The 20,541-nt window shown below is 33.0% G+C and overlaps 2 protein-coding genes across 3 annotated transcripts; one reads left to right on the top strand and one right to left on the bottom strand.

The window, feature by feature from the left end:
- Positions 1-589: 589 nt before the first annotated feature.
- Positions 590-8,732, bottom strand: LOC144850832 (uncharacterized). The gene is made up of 17 exons (XM_078708306.1): positions 8,642-8,732; positions 8,146-8,321; positions 7,904-8,020; positions 6,589-7,770; positions 6,250-6,441; positions 5,875-6,022; positions 5,447-5,567; positions 5,033-5,177; positions 4,818-4,884; positions 4,523-4,648; positions 4,260-4,369; positions 3,849-4,092; positions 3,401-3,606; positions 3,024-3,165; positions 2,621-2,784; positions 2,114-2,223; positions 590-1,782 (listed from the first exon to the last, which is right to left on the bottom strand). The coding sequence occupies exons 2-17, from the start codon at positions 8,310-8,312 to the stop codon at positions 1,607-1,609; spliced, it is 3,417 nt and encodes a 1,138-aa protein (XP_078564432.1). The 5' UTR covers positions 8,313-8,321; positions 8,642-8,732; the 3' UTR covers positions 590-1,606.
- Positions 8,733-8,925: 193 nt separating this feature from the next.
- On the top strand, positions 8,926-20,486 carry LOC144850841 (coatomer subunit beta-like). Of its 2 annotated transcripts, none has more exons than XM_078708318.1 (23): positions 8,926-9,040; positions 9,472-9,585; positions 9,770-9,999; positions 10,291-10,460; positions 10,650-10,764; positions 11,186-11,278; positions 11,606-11,743; positions 12,165-12,284; positions 12,678-12,785; positions 13,204-13,281; positions 13,670-13,738; positions 14,060-14,205; positions 14,484-14,632; positions 14,949-15,057; positions 15,463-15,583; positions 15,783-15,854; positions 16,224-16,472; positions 16,623-16,857; positions 17,882-18,001; positions 18,244-18,389; positions 18,567-18,656; positions 18,984-19,139; positions 19,479-20,485. In XM_078708318.1, the coding sequence occupies exons 2-23, from the start codon at positions 9,492-9,494 to the stop codon at positions 19,542-19,544; spliced, it is 2,874 nt and encodes a 957-aa protein (XP_078564444.1). In that variant the 5' UTR covers positions 8,926-9,040; positions 9,472-9,491; the 3' UTR covers positions 19,545-20,485. The 2 variants fall into 2 exon arrangements, with proteins under 2 accessions (XP_078564444.1, XP_078564452.1); XM_078708326.1 differs by having other exon boundaries at positions 8,928-9,040; positions 9,462-9,585; positions 19,479-20,486.
- Positions 20,487-20,541: the final 55 nt, after the last annotated feature.

Below are 20,541 nucleotides of genomic sequence, written 5' to 3' on the forward strand. Positions count from 1 at the left end.
TAGTCAATGTGATTGTTTGTAATCTGTCTAAAGAACACACGCGATGTTGCAATCGTACGTCACACTTCAGTTTAGCCTATTTTTGTTTTCTTTTCTAAATTTGAATTCAATACAGTATTTTTGTTTTAAAATAGTGTAAATATACAAGAGTGACGGGTCCAAGATTTTGAAGAAACCGCCACCACCACGTACACTCGGTTAAAGTCAAACGCACTACCGATTTCGTACCAGTACCATGCATTAAAAAATGCTATCTAAAGTTATCGTACTTACTATCGATTAAACATAACTATCAAAGGGTACCGTTTCTATTACAAATCCAAAAAATAATGTTGCAGCTTATTCTTGGTATTATTATATAGCAGATTTTCTTTGATAACATTTTAGATAGGCTACTGCATACATCATTATTTCTTTACTTGTTTAATTATTTTGATGTGATGGGCCTTATGTACATTTGTCAGCAGTTTATATCAAAGCAGCCTATAACGTATTTTACGGGTTATATTTTCATCGTTGTAACCAATTCGCGTTTGGCTATATCATTCGAATTGTAAAAAAGATATTAAAATAATAACACAAAATTAGGTTTAATCTCATCCTATTTATTTGTTATGAAGAGAGCATCCGTCAATGAAAACAATATAATGAAATCAAATAAATTCTACACACTTACGTTTTACAGTAATTCTTACAAATACACGGGTTTTAAACATTTAAAGGTTTGTGCTATATACAAATCTATCGCCCAACCATAATTATGAACAAAATCCATTTTAAGTCATCAACTTACCAAACGTACATGTTTAATAACGGTATTTCCCCAAAAAACAATCCAACGTAAATTTTATTTAAATATGTTTAAAGAATGGGAATTAAGTTATCACACAGGACTAAAGAAATATGTTATAATTTACATTAAAAAAATCACATGTATATTATTTACATGTACACACCCAACCAACGCATCCTACCAATGCTATCAATTTACACTAATGTATTAGCAATAACTTTATGAAACACAAAATATTTACAATTTTGTGCGCAGTGTGAAAATACATTAAGCAAACTGGAGTGCTCTCTCAAATTAATATAATTATACCCGGAAATTAAAGGTAATAAAATTAACGAAACTTAATTTTTATTTACAACTCAAAATAGTATAGTATTCAAAACCTTTGTATAAAACTTGGCCAAACAACTTAAATATTTTCTGTAGTATCACTCGCCTATTCTTTTACAATTGATTCATACATATGTTATCGTCGTCGTCATCAGTATATGAATGAGCACAGATAATCTACAATTTATTCAGTACACACAAGAACAGTAACTTTACAATCAAGATATGTTCATCCCATCATTAGAGTAGTCCATATTATTAAAAGTATTATTTTAGTCTACCTTAAGCTCTGTCTACACAATCAAACGTCCAAATATGGTAGTGCCCAAATATGGTAGTGATATGACATCATCATGTCCATATATGGGCACATCACATTGTTTTTGTCACATAAAGATTGATAGTGTAGACAGAGCTTTACACAATTTCCATTCATCATTATTAATAATCACTAAGATAATGGATAACATCAATGGACGACAACTAATATTTGTTAAATATAGGTGAGTTCCAGACAGCTGAACTCGTTCTCTTTAAGTATCGTGCTCTTTTCTTCTGGAACACAAGGGTCAGATCTGGAGGCTCGATTGCTCCAAAGATTTTGTCAAGATCGACGGGGAATCGGATCTGATGAATTAAGTGCGCCCTCAAAGATGCACCTGTAAACAAAATTATGTAAAAAATAATAATGTATTAATTACATGGATGCATGCATAGTGTGGAATTCTAGAGATATAAAATAGAGTAGAACAACTCGTTTGAGACACTCCTATTCAGGGGGAATATCTTCTAAAGGGGCAATTTCATGTGAAAAGAAAGAAGGAAAATATGTGTTTTAATACTACAACAGCAAAACCCTATTGAAGGGACACTCCTATTAAGGGGACACTTTGTTGGGGTCAGAATGTGTCCCTTAATAGAGGTTCTACTGTATAATAAAACATGTTTAGATGATGAGGAATAGAGGAGTGCATTAAACATGATGATTACCTTGGGCCCATGAGGGTATCTTCTTTCTTGGATGTTCCTCATCATCTGTCGAGTCATCACTATTGATATCATCAATGCAGTAATTCTCTTCTGTTGATGGCTTGTGTATTCTGAAAAACCACAACAATGAACACATAAGCAAAGTACTAACAATAAAAAAGTGCATTTAAATTAATTCAGTGTGAAAAAATAAGCTTTGTTTGGCTTTTTTCACACCTTGCCAGTCTATTGTCTTGTGATGGCCAATCATCTAATAGGCTGTGCTTCATTTATATTCACCTCAACTTTACTCCTGAAGAAGCCTTCACTTTATTTTCCTTTGGAAACACATACATAGTGTACCGTGAACATTACTAAAGCTCTGTCTAAACTTTAAAACTTTGTGACAAAGAAAATGTGATGTGCCCATATATGGACATGATGATGTCATATCACTACCATACTTGGGCACATTTTAACTTAATAATTACCAAGCAGCAAACAAGTTAGCAAGATTCCACTACATACCTTTGTGGTGTTATGTCATAAGATTGAGGTGACTTCATATCAGGCTCTTTAGTGACGGTTGTATTAAGTGCAGTTGAGTTTGTTGTGAGCGGCAGCTTTGGTTTCGGCATTTCTTCCATTTGCTGTTTTTCCTTCAACATCATTTGTTTCAGATTTTCTCTTTCCTAATATTAAAGTAGATGATATATTGTGTAAGCAATCATGGACAACTGATAAATTAGGTCTCTTCTAAATTATAAACTTGATGTTTAAATTTGTACAGTATCTCTTTAAAATACGCCATCCCCTTTTCAATTCAAATCTCACCTATTTCAATAGGTAAAGAGCACTTTATAAATGTTCAATATTATTATTTATTATTACAGTATAGGAATTGATGAGTCATTATTGTGCATACACTAACCTTAATGCGATCTTGTTCTCTACGAAGTCTTTCAGCTTCAATTATTCTTTGCTGTTCTGCTTCCTCTCGTGCTTTCTTTTCTCTTTCCCTCAATTCGGCTTCTTGAATCCTAACTCTTTCAATTTCTCTTCGTTCTTTCTCTCTAAAATAATCATGAAAAATAAAATATTATGTAACACCATGAAAAAACCATCACATAATACCTGAAGCAACAGTAGTAGTTAAATAATAATTATAGTGTGGTAGACTAGAAGCTTTCAACATAGTAGGCTTGGGATACTTCAGTCAAAAACACCACATAATAAAAAGAATAGGTGGAAAAAGTAGAGGATGGTACGCTTCAAGTAAGCTTTAAACTTCATTCATTGTTTACTTACTTCTGTTCTTTTATTCTTTGTTGCTCACGTTCATTCTCTATCTCCAATTCTCTACGTCTTTTAGCTTCTTCTAGCCTCTGTTTTTCCTGATCAGCTTTGCGTAGTTCTTGTTGTAGACGCCATTCCTCCTGTTTCTGCAGACGTTCTTGTTCCTCAAATTCTTTTTTCCTTGTCATCATCTCCTTGTAACGTTTTTCTTCCTCTTCCTAAAAGTTGAAAGAAATATTGAAAATATTGTTTAGATGCCAGCAGATCCATACCTGCCTGAACGACCCCTAAATGTCACAACACTAACAATTTCAAAATGATGTCTCTTCAATGTGGTGTATGTAATGTTTAATAGAAATTATAAAGTTTATTTAAAATTCTTTTAATTTTTTGTTTGCATTCATATCAATTTACCATAACTTTATTTACAGAAATGTTTATTACGGTTCTATTCACTGACCTGTTGCTTAAGCTTTTGCTTTCTATTTTGTTCTTCAATACGACGTCGTTCTTCGGCTTCAAGTCTTTTTTTCGTCATCAATTTCTTCTTTTGCATTTCTTCTCGTTTTTTTTCCTCTTTCTGTTTTTCTGTCAACGCCTGCTTATGCTCATAAAATTCTTCAAGTTTTATTCGTTTCTCATTCTGTTGTAAAATTCTACGTTCTCTAGCCTCCGCAGCCTTTCTTGCTCGATCTTCTCTTTTCCTTATTTAAAAAATATTCAATGCTTTTGTAAGTAGGGTGAAGTAAATAAATGAATTACTTATGGAACATTTCAGCATTGCAGGATGGCTAAGCTTAAAATCAGATGTCAATGAATACCGAAAAATCTTGGGACAAGTTAGTTATGCTGTCAATAATTAAACACAAACCTCTTCTGCTCTTCCAACTTATTTTTTCTTTCTTGTTGTAACTTCTTTCTAATTTCTTCTTCCTTTTTCTGTTTTTCTCTTATTTGTGCTTTGATTTCCTCTTGACGTTCCTAACAGGAAATCAAATTGGTTATTTTTAAAATTATTTATGTTTTTGTTGAAAATAAACATATGAAATTGTATCCTCCTATTTGCTGTTTTGGCTATCTTTAAGTATAAAACTTTTAATTGTAAGTATGTTAACTCAAAAGAGCATTTCTTACTTTTGTTGTTTTCTTCTTTGGTGTATTTCTTTTGATAAAGGATGTAATAATGCCACTTGAATTGGTTGGAAGCAAACCCTCTTCTTTCTTTCTGTGCAGGAATGACTGGGGTTGTGGTCGGATCACCTATACAATACAATCATAAATTAGATGTCATCTGTTACATTTATCACTATAATTTTATTTATTTATTCCTTTGAGTGAAGCATAAACATAAAAAGGGAGCACTGAGGAGCGAAAGGGCGTGTCTCTGCAACCCAAAGGGCGTGTCTCTCCAAGTTCTTGTACCACATACCTTTTCAGCTGGACACTTTGGAGAAGGAGTTTTGTCTGTAACTTCTTCATCGCACGAATCTTCAGAACTAATAAAAGAGAAAGAGTCACTCATTTTTAATAAAGGTTTAAGCACTGTATGAGGCATAGATTGTAGCAGTGTCTTTTGGCCAAAACTACGGTACAATGACATGATTAAAACCAAGCTGCAATCGAGTCCTCAAAACATAAACTTACCTAACAGCTGCTTGTTGAGTTTCTTGTGCTTCTTGTTCAGTTGATCTGTTCTTAGTTACAGTAACAGTCACTCCTTCATCTGAATCACTGTCTTGAGTTCGACGACGAGACTTTCGTTTTGGTACAGATTGAGCCTTAACTTCTTCTGCAAATAATTTATATAATAGTTATTACAGGGAGTGTAACTTAGAAAAACACCACACTTGAAAACAGAAGCATGAATACACAACAGGAAATATTATACAGGCTCAGCATGTATCTTTAAAAATGAACACATATTTTGGCATATTCATTCATATCAATGAAATTAACATTATTATTCTGATGGTTCCTTGGAAGAGATTATGGTTTAATTGTATGATTATGTGATGACTAAACTAGCAACAGTTTGGATGAGAAAATAATAGTCGTTACCTGAGGAGGAAGGTTCCAAGCTGTCATCAAATTGTTCAGATACATTTGATTGACTGGCAACCACATTACCATCAATAGTTTCATCTTTTTCATCATGTGAAAGACGCAGCTTCTTTACTTTCTATAGTAGTAAAACAAATATATTTGTTAACCATTTTGTAATATAGCCCTACTAAAGTTATTATAATGGTCAGTTGTATATCAGTTAAGGGAAAATGGCAAAATCAGCACTGTGGTCATGTTACACGAGTTGTCAAAACAATATAGATTATCTGATAAAAATCCTATAAAGTAGGAAGTCTTTTGCCATTTCTCCCCTGACTGATATATAGAAAATCACACTCCCCCTTTCCCTGAAAGCTATCAAACTTAATAGGAAATTCCATAAGAAGTTAAACACATTAGGTTAAGAAATGCATGTTATTTACCTTATTTACATCGTCATCAAATTGAGATGCCCTTTTGTTTTTAATACCAGATTTCTTTCTTTCTATTTGTTCTGGTTCTTTTTCTTCTTTAGCAGTGCCTTCATTCTGCAAAATTGTTTTCTTGTTTCTTCTTAGCTTTGTTCGTGTCCTACATAATATTAATAATAGTGTGTCTTAATGTGTATGAATTAATACAAAACTTGGTTTGATCTTCATTTATTTTAATGTTTTATTTAAGGCGCTTACTTTCCATTTAATTTTAACTTTCATACTAGAGTTTTCAGTTTTATTTTCTGACAAAACAATGGAACATGCAAATTAATAAAGAACTAAAGGGGAAGACTATAAGAATAATACAAAAACAAAAGATCAAACCTAGTCGTCTTTTTAGAACTTTCTTTCTCAGAATCAATGGAAGGTTTTCCTTCATCACTAGTATCAACTTCTTCATTGCTGGTAGGTTGGTCAGCTTCATTAACATTTGCTATTGGTTCCAACTGCTTAGTTCTTGTTGATTTCTTCTTGAGTTCGGGGGTTGCTTCATTTGCTAAAGTGAAATCCTCAGAACTATATAAAATACAAACAAATAATATGGTACTGTATGTGGAATCCATTTATGTTGTTATATTAGCATTGCATTATACTTGATGATGATACAATTATACAACACTGCTTCAGAACATTTACTAATAATACTGTATATATAATTCATACCTTTCATGTGATTCTCCACTGTTGTTTTTGCCACCATCAGCAACCTCTACTGGCTTTTTAACTAGTTCTACCACATCCTCAGCATTACTAGCATCACTGGATTGTGACTCTTGACAACTTTCCAATATGCTCTTCTGCAACGACACAGACAACCGCTTACTCGCATTTAACGACCGTCTTACGGACTTCTTAGCACTTGAACCATTTGATAATCGGCGTTTTGATAAGGACGATCTGGTCTGTCGTCTACCATCAGTTTCGTCCTCGTCACAGCTTTCCATTTTAATGTTCTTTGCCAGTATTGACAAACGTTTACTAGTCCTCAAAGACTGCCTTGAATCACGCGATAATCTGCGTTTTGAAAGAGATGACCTCTTCTTAGATTTGCTCATTGAGATAGACATTCTTACTTTGTTGAATGATGTTTGTGCTAGCGCATTGGCTCCTTCATTCAGACTATCTTCTTCCATACTCACTTCCTCCTTAGTTTCATTTATGATTTCTTTTCCTGATAACTCATCCGAACTTGATGAAAATTTAGATTCTGCTGCAGACGACTGCTCTTCACACTCATTTTGGGAGGGTTCATCAATTTTTGGAGCATCCTCACTTTCTGGAGCATGATCTTCATCATTAGATGTTGTTGCTGCAATTGATTCATGATCACTAAGCGGCATTTGTACCGATTCTTTGAAAACATCAGACTCTTCACTAGAACTACAAGACTTCTTACAAGGTATATCAATAGATTCTTCAGCAGACTTTTCAGATACACATTTCTGTTCAACTGGTTCTATGATTTGTTCCTCAATTGACTGGGGCTTAGCTTCTGGAACCGTATCAAGTTCATTTTTCATGTATTTACGCAATCGTTTAGGGGAATGGAAATCCTCATCAGAGCTCTCCGATATAATCTTTTCATGGTGATCAATAAGTTTTTTTACACGATTATCTTTCTCTGGAAGATCTGTTGCAATTGCGGATATAGATTCCTTATTTTCTGAAAAACTTTCCTCGTTATTTTCCATAATAGACACAGTTTTGGGTTGTTTTCCTCGCGTTGTACGCTTACATTTCTCTTGCGTTGGTCTTTGTGTCGAAGCGCGAGTGCTGCGTGTTGGACGTTTAGAAGCATTATCTTGAGATGTTTCTGCCTCAGAATCAAGTGATTTTCTATGGACTCTATATACATAAAAAAAGAATAGTTATTTTGACAACTGTAACATTAACCTAAATACTATAATTAAATAAAATAATATATTATAATATTTTATTAAAATACTAAAATCTCAAGTTTGTTTTAAAAATAGCTTACCGTTTTTTGGCCGGGGGGCTGTCAGTACTACTTTCTTCTGTATCATCTGAATTTGGACGAATTCGACGGTTTCTCTTTGCATTTGATGGAGTTTTTGGCAGAAGGGTTAAACTTCTCCTATTAATATAGTAATAATTTTAGTTAGTTAAAAGATCAATAAAAAAATGTAATTCAAATAAAAAACAGAATCTTAAAATTATTTGTAGCACCAATCTGCAATTTGTAATGCAAATCAAATTTACCTTGAAAACGTTTTTCTTGCTTCTAACATTATCTCTTCTAGCCATGTCATGTGATCTTCTTCAAACGTCTTCAAAAATGAAGCAATCTTTTTCTCGGTTTCCAAGTACAGGTTAAATCCATTTCCAATACCGCTGTTATTCATCTCCTTCACTTTAAGCAAATCCATGTTGTCTTGCTGCAAAGATAGAAAAATGTTTATGCTACATACTCCTGGGCCTAGCCAGAGGGCCTAGGCCTAGTGGCTGATTTGTACACACTCTGCAGCTAATCCAGCTGGCTGAGTCGGCGGCGGGGTGAATCAAAATTGAATGGAGTCAACAACAACAAGCATTATTGTTCGGTGATTATTTTTAGTCAATTTCTTTAAAAAACTACATTTAGTTTAACTAAACATATTTCAAGGAAGTTTAACATTTTCGTTTCAATAAAATTGTAACACGTTACTGAGAATAGATAACAATAAAACATAAAAATAAAACTAGCCTAATACAATACCTGCCGTCCACACAATTTAAAAGCTCCCTCTTTTTTTAAATCTCCCGTCCGAAATCTAATTGACCAATCAGAAAGCAAAATGCCGTCTGTCTCTCTCCTCATTTATAATTTATATTGTGGTATGTTCAGACAAATCAAACAAATTAAATTAAAAAAATATTTCATATTATAAGAAAGATGTATCCTAATATTTTAGATAACCAAAAAATGTATGATATTTATATTGAATATCAATCAAACAATTAATTAGAAAAAAAACTCCACAGAGCTGCAATATAAACAGCGCCACCTATTACCGAAACACGTCGACGATATCGACGTGGAATTAAATTTTATAAAGGCTAGAAAAGGTGTAGCCGGCCCTGTGTACAAAATAAATTAAATATATTATACTATTTTGTAAGTTTTTTAATGTTTTTACTTTCCATTATTCTCATAAACGAACGAAAATGTATTAGCTAGGCCTACATTATTGTGTCTGGTCAGTGTGTGAGGGAGAAAAGGGTCGGCGCGATGATGATGGACCCAGCCAGTCAGAGAGGAGAGTGGTCTCACTATAGTATTGAGTAGACCTAGCTAGTCACAATTCTACACCAACTAACCAGGCATAACTGATGAAAATATGCATGTGTGAGAATAACCAATTGTTAGTTAGTTATTAATCACAGTTTAAGTAACATTATGATGATTTATGTTACACTATTAATATTGGTATTAATATTATATACATAGGCCTAGCCTAGTACAGTGAGTTATTTTACTATTTTAGTAAAATAAAATAAACTTAAAAAGTTAAATGTTGCTCTTTTAATTTATATAGGCCTATATAGCTTTGAAAATACCAACCAAGATGTCTACTGCTTCAGAGCTAGCATGTTACACACTTATCCAGATGCCCAGTGAGGCAGAACCGCCTAATGAGTTGCAGTTTAAAAATGACATTGGTAAATACATTTCCTTTAACATTAAGTTAGCTTAAAAAAAGTAATAACAACCCCAAACAGTTTGATATTTCATTCACATTTATTCACCACTATATTTACATTGTTACATACAATATTGCAGGGATCTTGCAGAGAAAAGTTTATTGTCTATAGTCGTCGATTGTTTAAATTAATTTTATTACAGAAAAAGGCGACACAAAAACTAAAATCAAGGCTTTAAAACAACTCATCTACATGATGTTAAATGGAGAGAAAATGCCAGGATTGCTGATGTATGTGATACGGTTTTTACTGCCAATGCCAGATCACACAATTAAGAAACTGCTGTTAGTGTTCTGGGAAATTGTTCCAAAGACGCAACCAGATGGAAAACTACTGAATGAGATGATTCTAGTTTGTGATGCCTATCGTAGGGTACAACGACACTTTCAATTTACCATTTTAAGCTCTGTCTACACTATCAAACTTTATGTGACAACAAAATGTGATATGCCCATATGTGGACATGATGATGATATCATATCACTACCATATTTGGACATATCACTACCATATTTGGGCATATTACTACCATATTTGGGTACATTACACTAGTTTGATAGTGTAGACAAAGCTTTACAGTAACAAAAACCTTATTACTTTGTGACTAGTATAAAAATATTGGATTGCAAACATATAATGTAATGAAGCTTTTTTTTTATATAGGACCTGCAACATCCAAATGAGTTCATTCGTGGATCAACATTGCGATTTCTTTGTAAGTTAAAAGAACCTGAGCTGTTAGAACCTCTGATGCCTGCCATCACTGAGTGTCTAGAACATCGTCACAGTTATGTCCGTCGTAATGCTGTACTTGCTATTTTCACTATTTACAAGTAAGACCATTTGAAATTACAAACAACTTAATATATTAATGATATTAAAATTTAGGAAAACAGATTACGTATTAAAAAAGTTAGTTTTTTTGCAAGAAAAACGTTTCATACTGGTTTGAAGTAAAAACTGAATTGCATCAAAATTTATAGTTAAAATTTATAATTAAAAAATTCATTTTTGATTTTTAGAAACTTTGATTTCTTGATTCCTGATGCTCCTGAATTAATACACAACTTTCTTGAGCAGGAGAAGGATGCTTCATGTAAGCGCAATGCATTCATGATGCTTATCCACGTTGATCAGGTAAACATTGTTTAAATACTTACCTAAGTATGTGTTCTAAGTACTAAGTGTGTAATATTTTTAGCATGCAACAACTTGATTATGTATAACCATAGAGATACTATAATATCTCTATGGTATAACCATACATTATTGTATAAATATATATAATTGTATAAATAATATGTATAAATATTTATATTGGTGAATCCATAAAACTATGATGAATTAGTGCTCATATACTGCTGCATGTTCTTCTATTCTTTCTATAGTAGGATAGTTTTTCAGGTTTTTGATAATTAATGTGCAAGTGGGGTACAATATATCCAGTTATGTACGAATGCCTTAAAATTAACTCTACATTACAGAACGCCTTGCAATCTACTGTACAAATGTAAACCCTTTACACAATTACATTTTAATACTTTATAATTTGTTTCAGGAACGTGCGTTGGATTATCTCAGCACATGCATTGATCAGATTAACAGTTTCAATGACATTCTTCAACTCGTCATTGTTGAGCTTGTGTACAAGGTGAGTGTGTCGCACTAAAACAGTGCTTTATTTTGTTGTGAAACAGCTACTGAATATACAATCTTAAAGATATATTGTCCTAAAATTATTATTTTTTTTTCAAATTTTTTCAAAAAATGTAATTTAAAGCAAAAAATACTTAAATAGTCTGTCAGACAATGGTTTTTGGTTAATATGGTTAAAAACCGTTTTTGTTTGTCTTTTTATAAGTGAAATCTTTTTGTTTACATGTCATAAATAAGGTTATTAAAAGAGCTGAACACAAAATAATTTGGATATAAATTCAGATGATAAAGTATCACAAAATATTTTTATTTTGAATACCAGGTGTGTCATACGAATCCATCAGAGCGTTCTCGTTTTATACGTTGCATCTACAATCTTCTTCAGTCAACAAGTGCAGCTGTACGCTATGAGGCAGCTGGCACGCTTGTCACGCTCTCTAGCGCTCCAACTGCTGTTAAGGTATGTACATTGCTGCCATGTCTTGTGCTAATCGCCAATCTAATCTAATTTATATATAGTTTACATACATGGAAATAACATTTATATTTATTTTTGATTTGATATACACATAAATGCAAATAGAGATGCAAAATGAGAGTGGTTCACTGTTATGTTCCTGAGGGGTAAGAATTATACTAAAGAGACCACAACTCCTCCCCAAACCTTGAATAAGCAATAAATATATAGAAATACAAACCATTTTGCATAGTACACCTTTGATATACACATAAATGCAAATATTTTACCGAGGGTGGTTCACTGACATTATGTTCCTGGGATAAGAATAAGAAATAAACAGAAATAAATTTGCAGAGTGCACCTAACAAATATAAAACTTATTTAACTGATTTTAATTAATTTTTAATTTTTTTTGTTATAGGCAGCTGCATCATGCTACATTGATTTGATAATCAAGGAAAGTGATAACAATGTAAAACTGATAGTTCTGGATCGTCTCATCAGCCTTAAAGATGATCCTGTTCACGAGAAAATACTTCAGGTATGACAGGAAGCAAATAGTAGAATAAGAAATTCGTATACATTATTAAATAGAATACCATTCTAATCAATATTATTATTCAATCCTTACATCAGATCCATTATTACACAACATTGTAATTAATGCCATTTATAAACACTTTTACTATTTATGGAATTTTTAGATTTACACAAAATTAAATTAATAATGAATGAATGACAATAATTTTCAACTTTTTTACTATTATATTCATTAAAAAAAATATTTGTAATGTTACATGCAATTTGGCTGTTGGACCACCATATGTAATGGTATTTTTAATGTGCAATAAAGATAATAATAATTCTGCTAAAAATAGTTTAATATCTATCCAGTAAAAAATTTAAAAAATTATTGGATTTTTTTTTTGTGCAGGAACTTGTGATGGATATTATGCGAGTATTATCGGCATCTGACCTGGAGGTCAGGAAGAAGACCCTGGATCTTGCCTTGGATCTGGTTTCCTCTAGGAATGTTGAGGAGGTAAAGTAAATCCTCACAGCTCCATATTCCCACGTATGGTTAAGTGAATGTACATATTGCAACACAGCTGTATTCAAGATGACCTGTAATGGGGGACATGTCCTTTATATGAACTGTATTATTAAATGAGTCCCAGATCTCTTCTGATAATGATTTCAATTTGGTATACAAAATATTTCCATGTTTCCCAAGCACAGCATAAATGTTATAGCTAATTGTTGTATCAATTTCTACTACAAATGTTAATGCTCAATTACATTTTAGGAAGTGTATCTCTGCTTTGTAAATATTCAAGCAAAACAAACTTTGAAATTATACCAGTAATAATGTGCGGCATACATAAAACATGATTTAACTGAAGCCAGTACTTCAGTTATTTTAACATTTGTTGTAACAATACTATTGTTAACTTCTATAGATGGTTCTTGTTCTGAAGAAAGAAGTGACCAAGACCCACAACACAGGAGAACATGAGGACACTGGCAAATACAGACAGGTATATTGCTATTAATAAGCAAATGATAAATAAAATGATGAACATAAGGTCACCATGCAAAGTTTTAAAGTAAGCGTGATATGTTGCAAAACTGTTGATAATCAGATGTATGTTGATATATTTACTGTAGTGATAATTCATTCATGTCATTTGCATATAAAATATACATTATGTTTGCTCTGAGATATACAAAAACAGATAAATAAAAAACTAACAAAAACAATTACAAAGTGTCACATCACTCTTGTACGGTATATACTGACAAGCAGTCAGTGCCCGAATGGCAGCTGGATAAAAGCTGTTACGAAACGTATTTGTAGATAATAATGTAATTAACATTATCAGTGCTTTAAATAATCATTTTAGATATCAACTTTTATTATTTCAGCTTCTTGTGCGTACGTTGCATACATGTAGCATCAAATTCCCTGACATTGCTGCACAAGTTATTCCAGTGGTGAGTACAAAACCAATTGCTTATGAATTAGCAGTAACAAAATATTATCTATACAGTAAATTTTCCCAAAACCGGACACCTTTGGGCTGGCCTAATATGTCTGGTTTTCCAAAAATTCTGGTATTCGGAATGTGTTTGTAATGGTAAAAATAAATTTGGGACCTTTTGGACCTCATGAAAAGTCTGGTTTTGGGAGAGTTTCTGGTTTTCAGAGAGTCTGGTATTGGGTGAGTTGACTGTATAACATAAATTGTACCTCTATCTTTATATTGAATTATTATTATGAATAATTGAGGATTGTAATTTGTTGTGTGTTTTTAGTTGATGGAGTTCTTGAGTGACACTAATGAACTCGCCGCTTCAGATGTTCTTGTTTTTGTCCGTGAAGCTATTCAGCGTTTTGAACAACTTAAATCACTTGTTATATCTAAGTTACTTGAAGTGTTCCCAACTATTCGCAATGTCAAGTAAGTGGTTAACATAACATAATCTAGTCTAGCCAAGCCTAACCTAGGCTAATGTAATCTAGTATAACAATTTCAACAACCATTAGACTTTCATGTTCAAGTAAGTGACTACTAAAGCTTGATTCTCACTAGCAACGCAAAGGACGTAACACAACGTGAGTTGACCAATCACAAGCGATGGATTATTCAAACAGTGGCTTGTCATTGGTCAACTCGCCTGCGTTGCTGCTTTTCAGCTTCAGTGCTACATACTTCACACCGTGTATTTTTATTTCCAGAATTCACCGTGCTGCTCTATGGATTCTGGGTGAATACTGTACCACTGTTGAAGACATCCAGAGTGTCATGACCGAGATTCGCAATTCACTCGGCGAAATTCCAATAGTTGATGATGAAATGCGCAAAGCTGCTGGTGAATCTACTGATGGTAAATAGTTGTTTACTATCTGACAAACTTTTAATACAGATTGTGATGAGTTTATGGTTTATTTAAAATAAAATATTTCCATAGAGTGTGCAGTATTGCATTTATCAAATAATTCAAAAATAGTCTACAGGCCTACTATAATTCTTGTATGGTACTCTGCACTGTATACTGCTCCAACACTAATAATTGTAACTTTGCATCCGAGAGCTAAGCTAATCAGAATGTTTGGCACACTCAAACATAATTGTACTGAATACTCAGTACTCTGTAGTAAATATCATTATATTAACCCGATAGTTTGCTATACTTGTTACAGAAGAGAGTGTTCAAATTTCAAGTGGTAGACGTCTTGTGACAGACATGGGTACATATGCTACCCAGAGTGCACTCAGCTCAGCATCACACAAGTCCTCTGATGACACAAGGTATAAACATGAACACCATTGAAATATTTTCAGAAAAGCACATGTTGCTAATTAATTTTTTTAATTATTAAAATTAATTAATCTTTTTGCACTTGACCACCAACCAATGGTGTTTGTACATTACGGATACAGATAAAACATAAAGGATAAAAACATGGTATATGATGCTTTGTTTTGAGAGTCCAAGAAATAGGATTTCCAGTCCCTTATAATGTTGTCCATGTAATGTAATGTATGTTTTTTTTCTTAAACAAATGACAATAAATGATACTTGACTTGACTAATGTATGTAATGTATAATAAACAACTTTGAAATTCCCAACATATCAATACTGTACCTTTATTATTTAGTTTTTTATAAGAATATTTGCAGTGATAACATTTTGTTTCTTTTATGCATTTTAGACCACCAATGAGAGGATTCCTCATGGATGGTGATTTCTTTGTTGGCGCTTGTCTGGCCACTGTTCTCTCTAAGCTTGCATTTAGATATGTTGACTTGGTAGCAAGCGAGAAAAAACAAAATGTAAGAATATCTTATTTAAACAATTGATTATTTGACCTATTGATTATTGACATTTTTTTTTTCATCTGATTTATTGACGAAAGTGAAAAGATTTGTTGTTGGTTTTACATTTATTAACTTTAAATGCTGAACATACATAGTGGATATGTGTACATTAAAAATTGTATTTGATAAATTATCTCTTTGTTTCACTTTCTAGTCATTTTTAGCTGAGGCTATGTTAATTATGGCTACAACCATCCACCTTGGAAAGTCTGGCCTAGCTAAGAAGGTAATCAGATTATCAATTATTATTTATTATTGTCAGTGTAAATTATATTTGTAGCCTGAATGGGCATCATACAACATCAAATGGGAATTTGTAAAGCTTTTATACATATAGTGAAGCTGTCACTTGGTGGTTAACATACTTGCCTTCCAATCCTAAGGTCCAGGGTTAAATCCTGACTTAGTGCCATGGTTGTAACTCACGACTCTTTCGACTCCACTCCCTAAGCCTCAAATGAGACTTAGTTTATAAGCACGATAAATTATAAAATAGTTTATCCATCCTGTAATTGGCAAGTTTGTGCTCGCTGTTGTATACAGATACGTAACAAATTTTTAAAAAAGCAATATTATTTTATGTTTATTGTTTTAGAATATCACTGATGATGATGTAGACCGTATCTCGATGTGTTTGAAAGTTTTGGCAGAGCGCCACCCACTAATGTCAGCAGTATTCCAGAAGGAATGTCGGGCATCTCTAGACGCTATGTTGCTGGCTAAGCAGAAGGAGGACTCTGGTTCTAAGAAAGATGTATTTGATAGAAAGTCAGTGAAGATACAACCAGACGACCCCATCAACTTTATGCAGCTTCTAGCTAATACAGAGAGTAGCAGCTCACAGGTAGAGATGTAGTTGTTTTAGAGTTTTTGCTTAAATACAATAAAAAAAAAATAAAGTTAAAAAGTACATATGAAAAAATTACAGTAGCATCATAATATATGTGTGTGTTAGTTAGTGTTAGTAGCTAACTTGTTTAATTATAATTTTTAGGATCAATTGACCATGAGTTTAACCTTGGCTACCATGGGTGTTTCCACCCGCAAGGAAGCTGCAGACATATCCTCCTCCAAGCTTAGCAAAGTGACCCAATTGACTGGTTTCTCTGATCCTGTATACGGCGAGGCCTACATCAATATTAATCAGTATGACATTGTACTGGATGTGTTAGTGGTTAACCAGACTGCTGACACTCTACAGAACTGCTCACTAGAGTTAGCCACACTCGGTTCGTATATACTATACTTATTTATCTATTTGTACACTATATTTCATACTTTATTTTGTATATATATTATTCTTTTGTCAAATCAAGTAGGTGAAATTATGGTCTATCACAGGCCTGGTCTATCACAGGCCTGGTCGATCACAGGCCTGGTCGATCACAGGCCTGGTCGATCACAGGCCTGGTCGATCACAGGCCTGGTCGATCACAGGCCTGGTCGATCACAGGCCTGGTCTATCCTATTGTATACATTTATTCTAAAATTCTTTTCTTTTTACTTCAAATACCTCCATTTAATCTGGATTTTTGTAGGAGGTATGTTTGTATTCTGTGAACATAAATGTTGCTTTATTCTGGTTTAACATCCACATGACTGAAATTCTAAACATTAGCAAATTTATTTACAGATTTTAATGTGTAGCCTAGATATGTCACGTTTATATGTTTACTACTAACGTGTCCTTTATATTTGACCACAAATTCACTCAAGTAGCTTATTTATGTGTAATGCATCCATAGATTTATTTATAGATTTCTATGAATAGCATTATGGTAAACACTTCCTTATTAGTTTATTGATCCTGTGATGTAATACAAGATTACTAATCATAGTCACAAGATACAGTAGCTTTTGTTAAAGATATATTGCCCCCTGAAAAAAAAATTATTGAAAATTTGTTTGTTGAATATGTTATTTTAATGACCAAAAATTAGATCGAAAAAAAAAATTATTTACCTGAAAAATTTAAAGTAAAAAAATAGTCAAATTGGATGCCAGCTAATGGATTTTTGAATGAGTTTAACCATTTATTTTGTCATTTTATAAGTGAAAACATTGATTTTTTCCATTTTTTTTATGGAAGTGATTAACTTTTTTAAAACTGCAAAATAACATATTCAAAGTCTAATTTAATTAATCTTCATTTTTCATGTTTTTAGGGGACAATACATCTTTAATATGTATCTTATTTTATAATTTAGTATCTCAGAAGGTTTTGATATTTTATTAATAATTTATTTTTTTTAGGTGATCTGAAACTGGTAGAGAAGCCCCAGCCAATGACTCTAGGCCCACATGACTTTTGTAACATCAAAGCTAACGTTAAAGTGGCGTCCACTGAGAATGGCATCATCTTTGGTAACATAGGTAGGTAATCACAGAGAAAAACTGAATTGCTTGGGATTTACAAAAAATATAGATATATAGAAAAATAATAATAAACATCAATACAAACGAACAATACATTACAAAAGTCTCTCCCCAGTGCTCCCTCTTTATGTTTCACTGAAAGGAATAAATAAAATAATACCTGTAGTCTTGTCTTCATCTTGTTTATGCCATTATATCAGTCACAATTTACTTATACTACTCCTATACCTTTTATATAGTGTACGATGTGACCGGTGCAGCTAATGACCGTAACGTTGTCGTTCTTAATGATATCCACATTGACATTATGGATTACATTGTTCCTGCTACATGTACTGATGCAGAGTTCCGCACCATGTGGGCCGAGTTTGAATGGGAAAACAAGGTATGAGTGACCAGAGATACCTAATTGACCATTACAGATGACCATTTAACTACTCGCCAGAGATACCTAATTGACCATTACAGATGACCATTTAACTACTCACCAGAGATACCTAATTGACCATTATAGATGACCATTTAATTTCCAATAACTAATCCTCTTTCATATTTGACATAGGTGACAGTAAACACCAATATCGCTGACCTACCTGGATACCTGAAGCATGTACTTAAGTGTACCAACATGAGATGCTTAACGCCTGAGAAGGTTGGTTTTATTCATTCAACTCAAATATTCTGTTATCTTTGACGTTGCGTTCATTCATTCATATATACATTTATTCATCAACAATTTAAGATAATTTAAACATAAATTGATTAAGCAGAAGGAGAAAAGAAATAAATTGTTGATAGGGCCACAAACTAGAAGGCGAAGCATTTTATTTCTTTTGTCTCGTGAAAATTCAAAAATTATCTTGTTTCTTTTGCATAAAGCTGAACACATTCCTATTTAATTATGAAACAATCTATGATACAATAACATAAAAAGCAAAACTTTGCATTATGTGTCAGTAATTCCGGTTTGTTATCTTAGGCATTGTCTGGTGATTGTGGGTTCATGGCAGCCAATCTGTACGCTCGTTCTATATTTGGTGAAGATGCTCTTGCCAATCTAAGCATTGAGAAGCCTGTGACAGCTGCAGCTGATGCTCCAGTACAAGGCCATATCAGAATCCGTGCTAAGAGTCAGGTAAGTTTTAACTTATGAGTAGGTAACCTCTTCAGTCAAAGACTGGTCTCCCAGGGGCCCAGTTATGATCAGTGGCTGTGTGTGTACTAGTACACTGAGGTAACCCCCTATTCATCTCGAAAGATGTACTAGGTTCTTTAAAGTGCACATGATCTAGATGTGTACACTGGAACTACGGTTTGTAGTACTTATCCGAGAAGAATTGTTCTACCATGGAGCGAGTGAGCCTTGGACCCTTGCCAAGGTTATGGCTACGTAATTACGGTTCCACTGTCCGCTCAACCACACTTGCTAAAGATAACACTTACCAACTCTTTCTTTCTTTCTTTCTTTCTACAGGGTATGGCTCTAAGCTTGGGAGATAAGATTAACCTTTCTCAGAAGAAAGACAAAGATGGCAAATAGACCATTCGAACAAGGAATTCATTTTGATCATCAAATTAATAATTAGATTTGAATTATTATTAATAACTTATATGAGATAATCTAAATTTATTATATAAAATAGGTTAAAAATGCTACAAATAACAAATTTAGATATACAATTACTATAGAAATGGTGTACACTGTACTGTAATGGTTATGGGTTGTTTTTACAATGAAATATTTAAACAATTGAATAAAAGTACTTGGATGATCATATAATCATTTCTGTATACTCAATAACATCAGTAAAAAACATATATATGTATTAGATGAGCACAATCATATATATTATAGCAGTATCCTGCAAAGTACTTTCTAAATCCTAAAAAAAATGCTTTTATTTCTTCAGGTATTTACTCATCTGCATCATCATGTTTCTTCCCCGCCCCACGAAATAGCACATCAAAGCTTTATTATATAGTGTCAACTCTCTCAATACCGGACACCTTTGGCTGGCCTAATATGTCTGTATGTTTTCTAGCCTAGTATTCAGAATGTGTTTTTGATGGTAGAAATGAATTTGGGACATTTTGAACCTCAGAGAGACCGGTATTGGGAGAATTGACTGTACACACCAGAAAAAATGAAATGGTGTTTTGTGGTAATTTATTTAAAGGAAAAATGAGATCATTGTAACAAACACTGACATTTATTGTAATGCTTTCTGTATGGCTCAAATAATTTCTTGGTTGCACTTCTTACTGTATGCTTAAATATTAAGTTCTGAAACATTGTGTATTGAAGTAATGCTAATAAAATCATGATTAGAAAAGTATAAAGTGTACTGTTGTCAAATATTAAGATCAAACCATGTGATGAGTGGTACCATATTTATTGGGAGAGTAGATAAGCAGAGGTGAACAGATGGTAGCCAATCGTCGGTATCGAGTCCGGTCACTTGATTGTTTTTAGTAAATTAGGAATACAATATTTTAATAGGAAAAATATGAAGGAAAATGCAATTTAAAAAGCTGCA

Source organism: Antedon bifida, chromosome 1, assembly GCF_963402885.1.
Source record: "Antedon bifida chromosome 1, ecAntBifi1.1, whole genome shotgun sequence".
In the NCBI taxonomy this organism is placed as follows: Eukaryota; Metazoa; Echinodermata; class Crinoidea; order Comatulida; family Antedonidae; genus Antedon; species Antedon bifida.

Bases quoted from the DNA above. Each gene is read 5' to 3' on its own strand.
- LOC144850832 (XM_078708306.1), bottom strand. From the start codon at position 8,312: ATGGATTTGCTTAAAGTGAAGGAGATGAATAACAGCGGTATTGGAAAT. The intron at 4,885-5,032 runs GTAAGTTTATGT...CTCTTTTATTAG, and splicing joins ACTCAACAAGCAGCTGTTAG to TTCTGAAGATTCGTGCGATG. The intron at 1,783-2,113 runs GTAATCATCATG...TTTTGTTTACAG, and splicing joins GATACCCTCATGGGCCCAAG to GTGCATCTTTGAGGGCGCAC.
- LOC144850841 (XM_078708318.1), top strand. From the start codon at position 9,492: ATGTCTACTGCTTCAGAGCTAGCATGTTACACACTTATCCAGATGCCC. The intron at 12,786-13,203 runs GTAAAGTAAATC...TAACTTCTATAG, and splicing joins CCTCTAGGAATGTTGAGGAG to ATGGTTCTTGTTCTGAAGAA. The intron at 15,584-15,782 runs GTAAGAATATCT...TTCACTTTCTAG, and splicing joins CAAGCGAGAAAAAACAAAAT to TCATTTTTAGCTGAGGCTAT.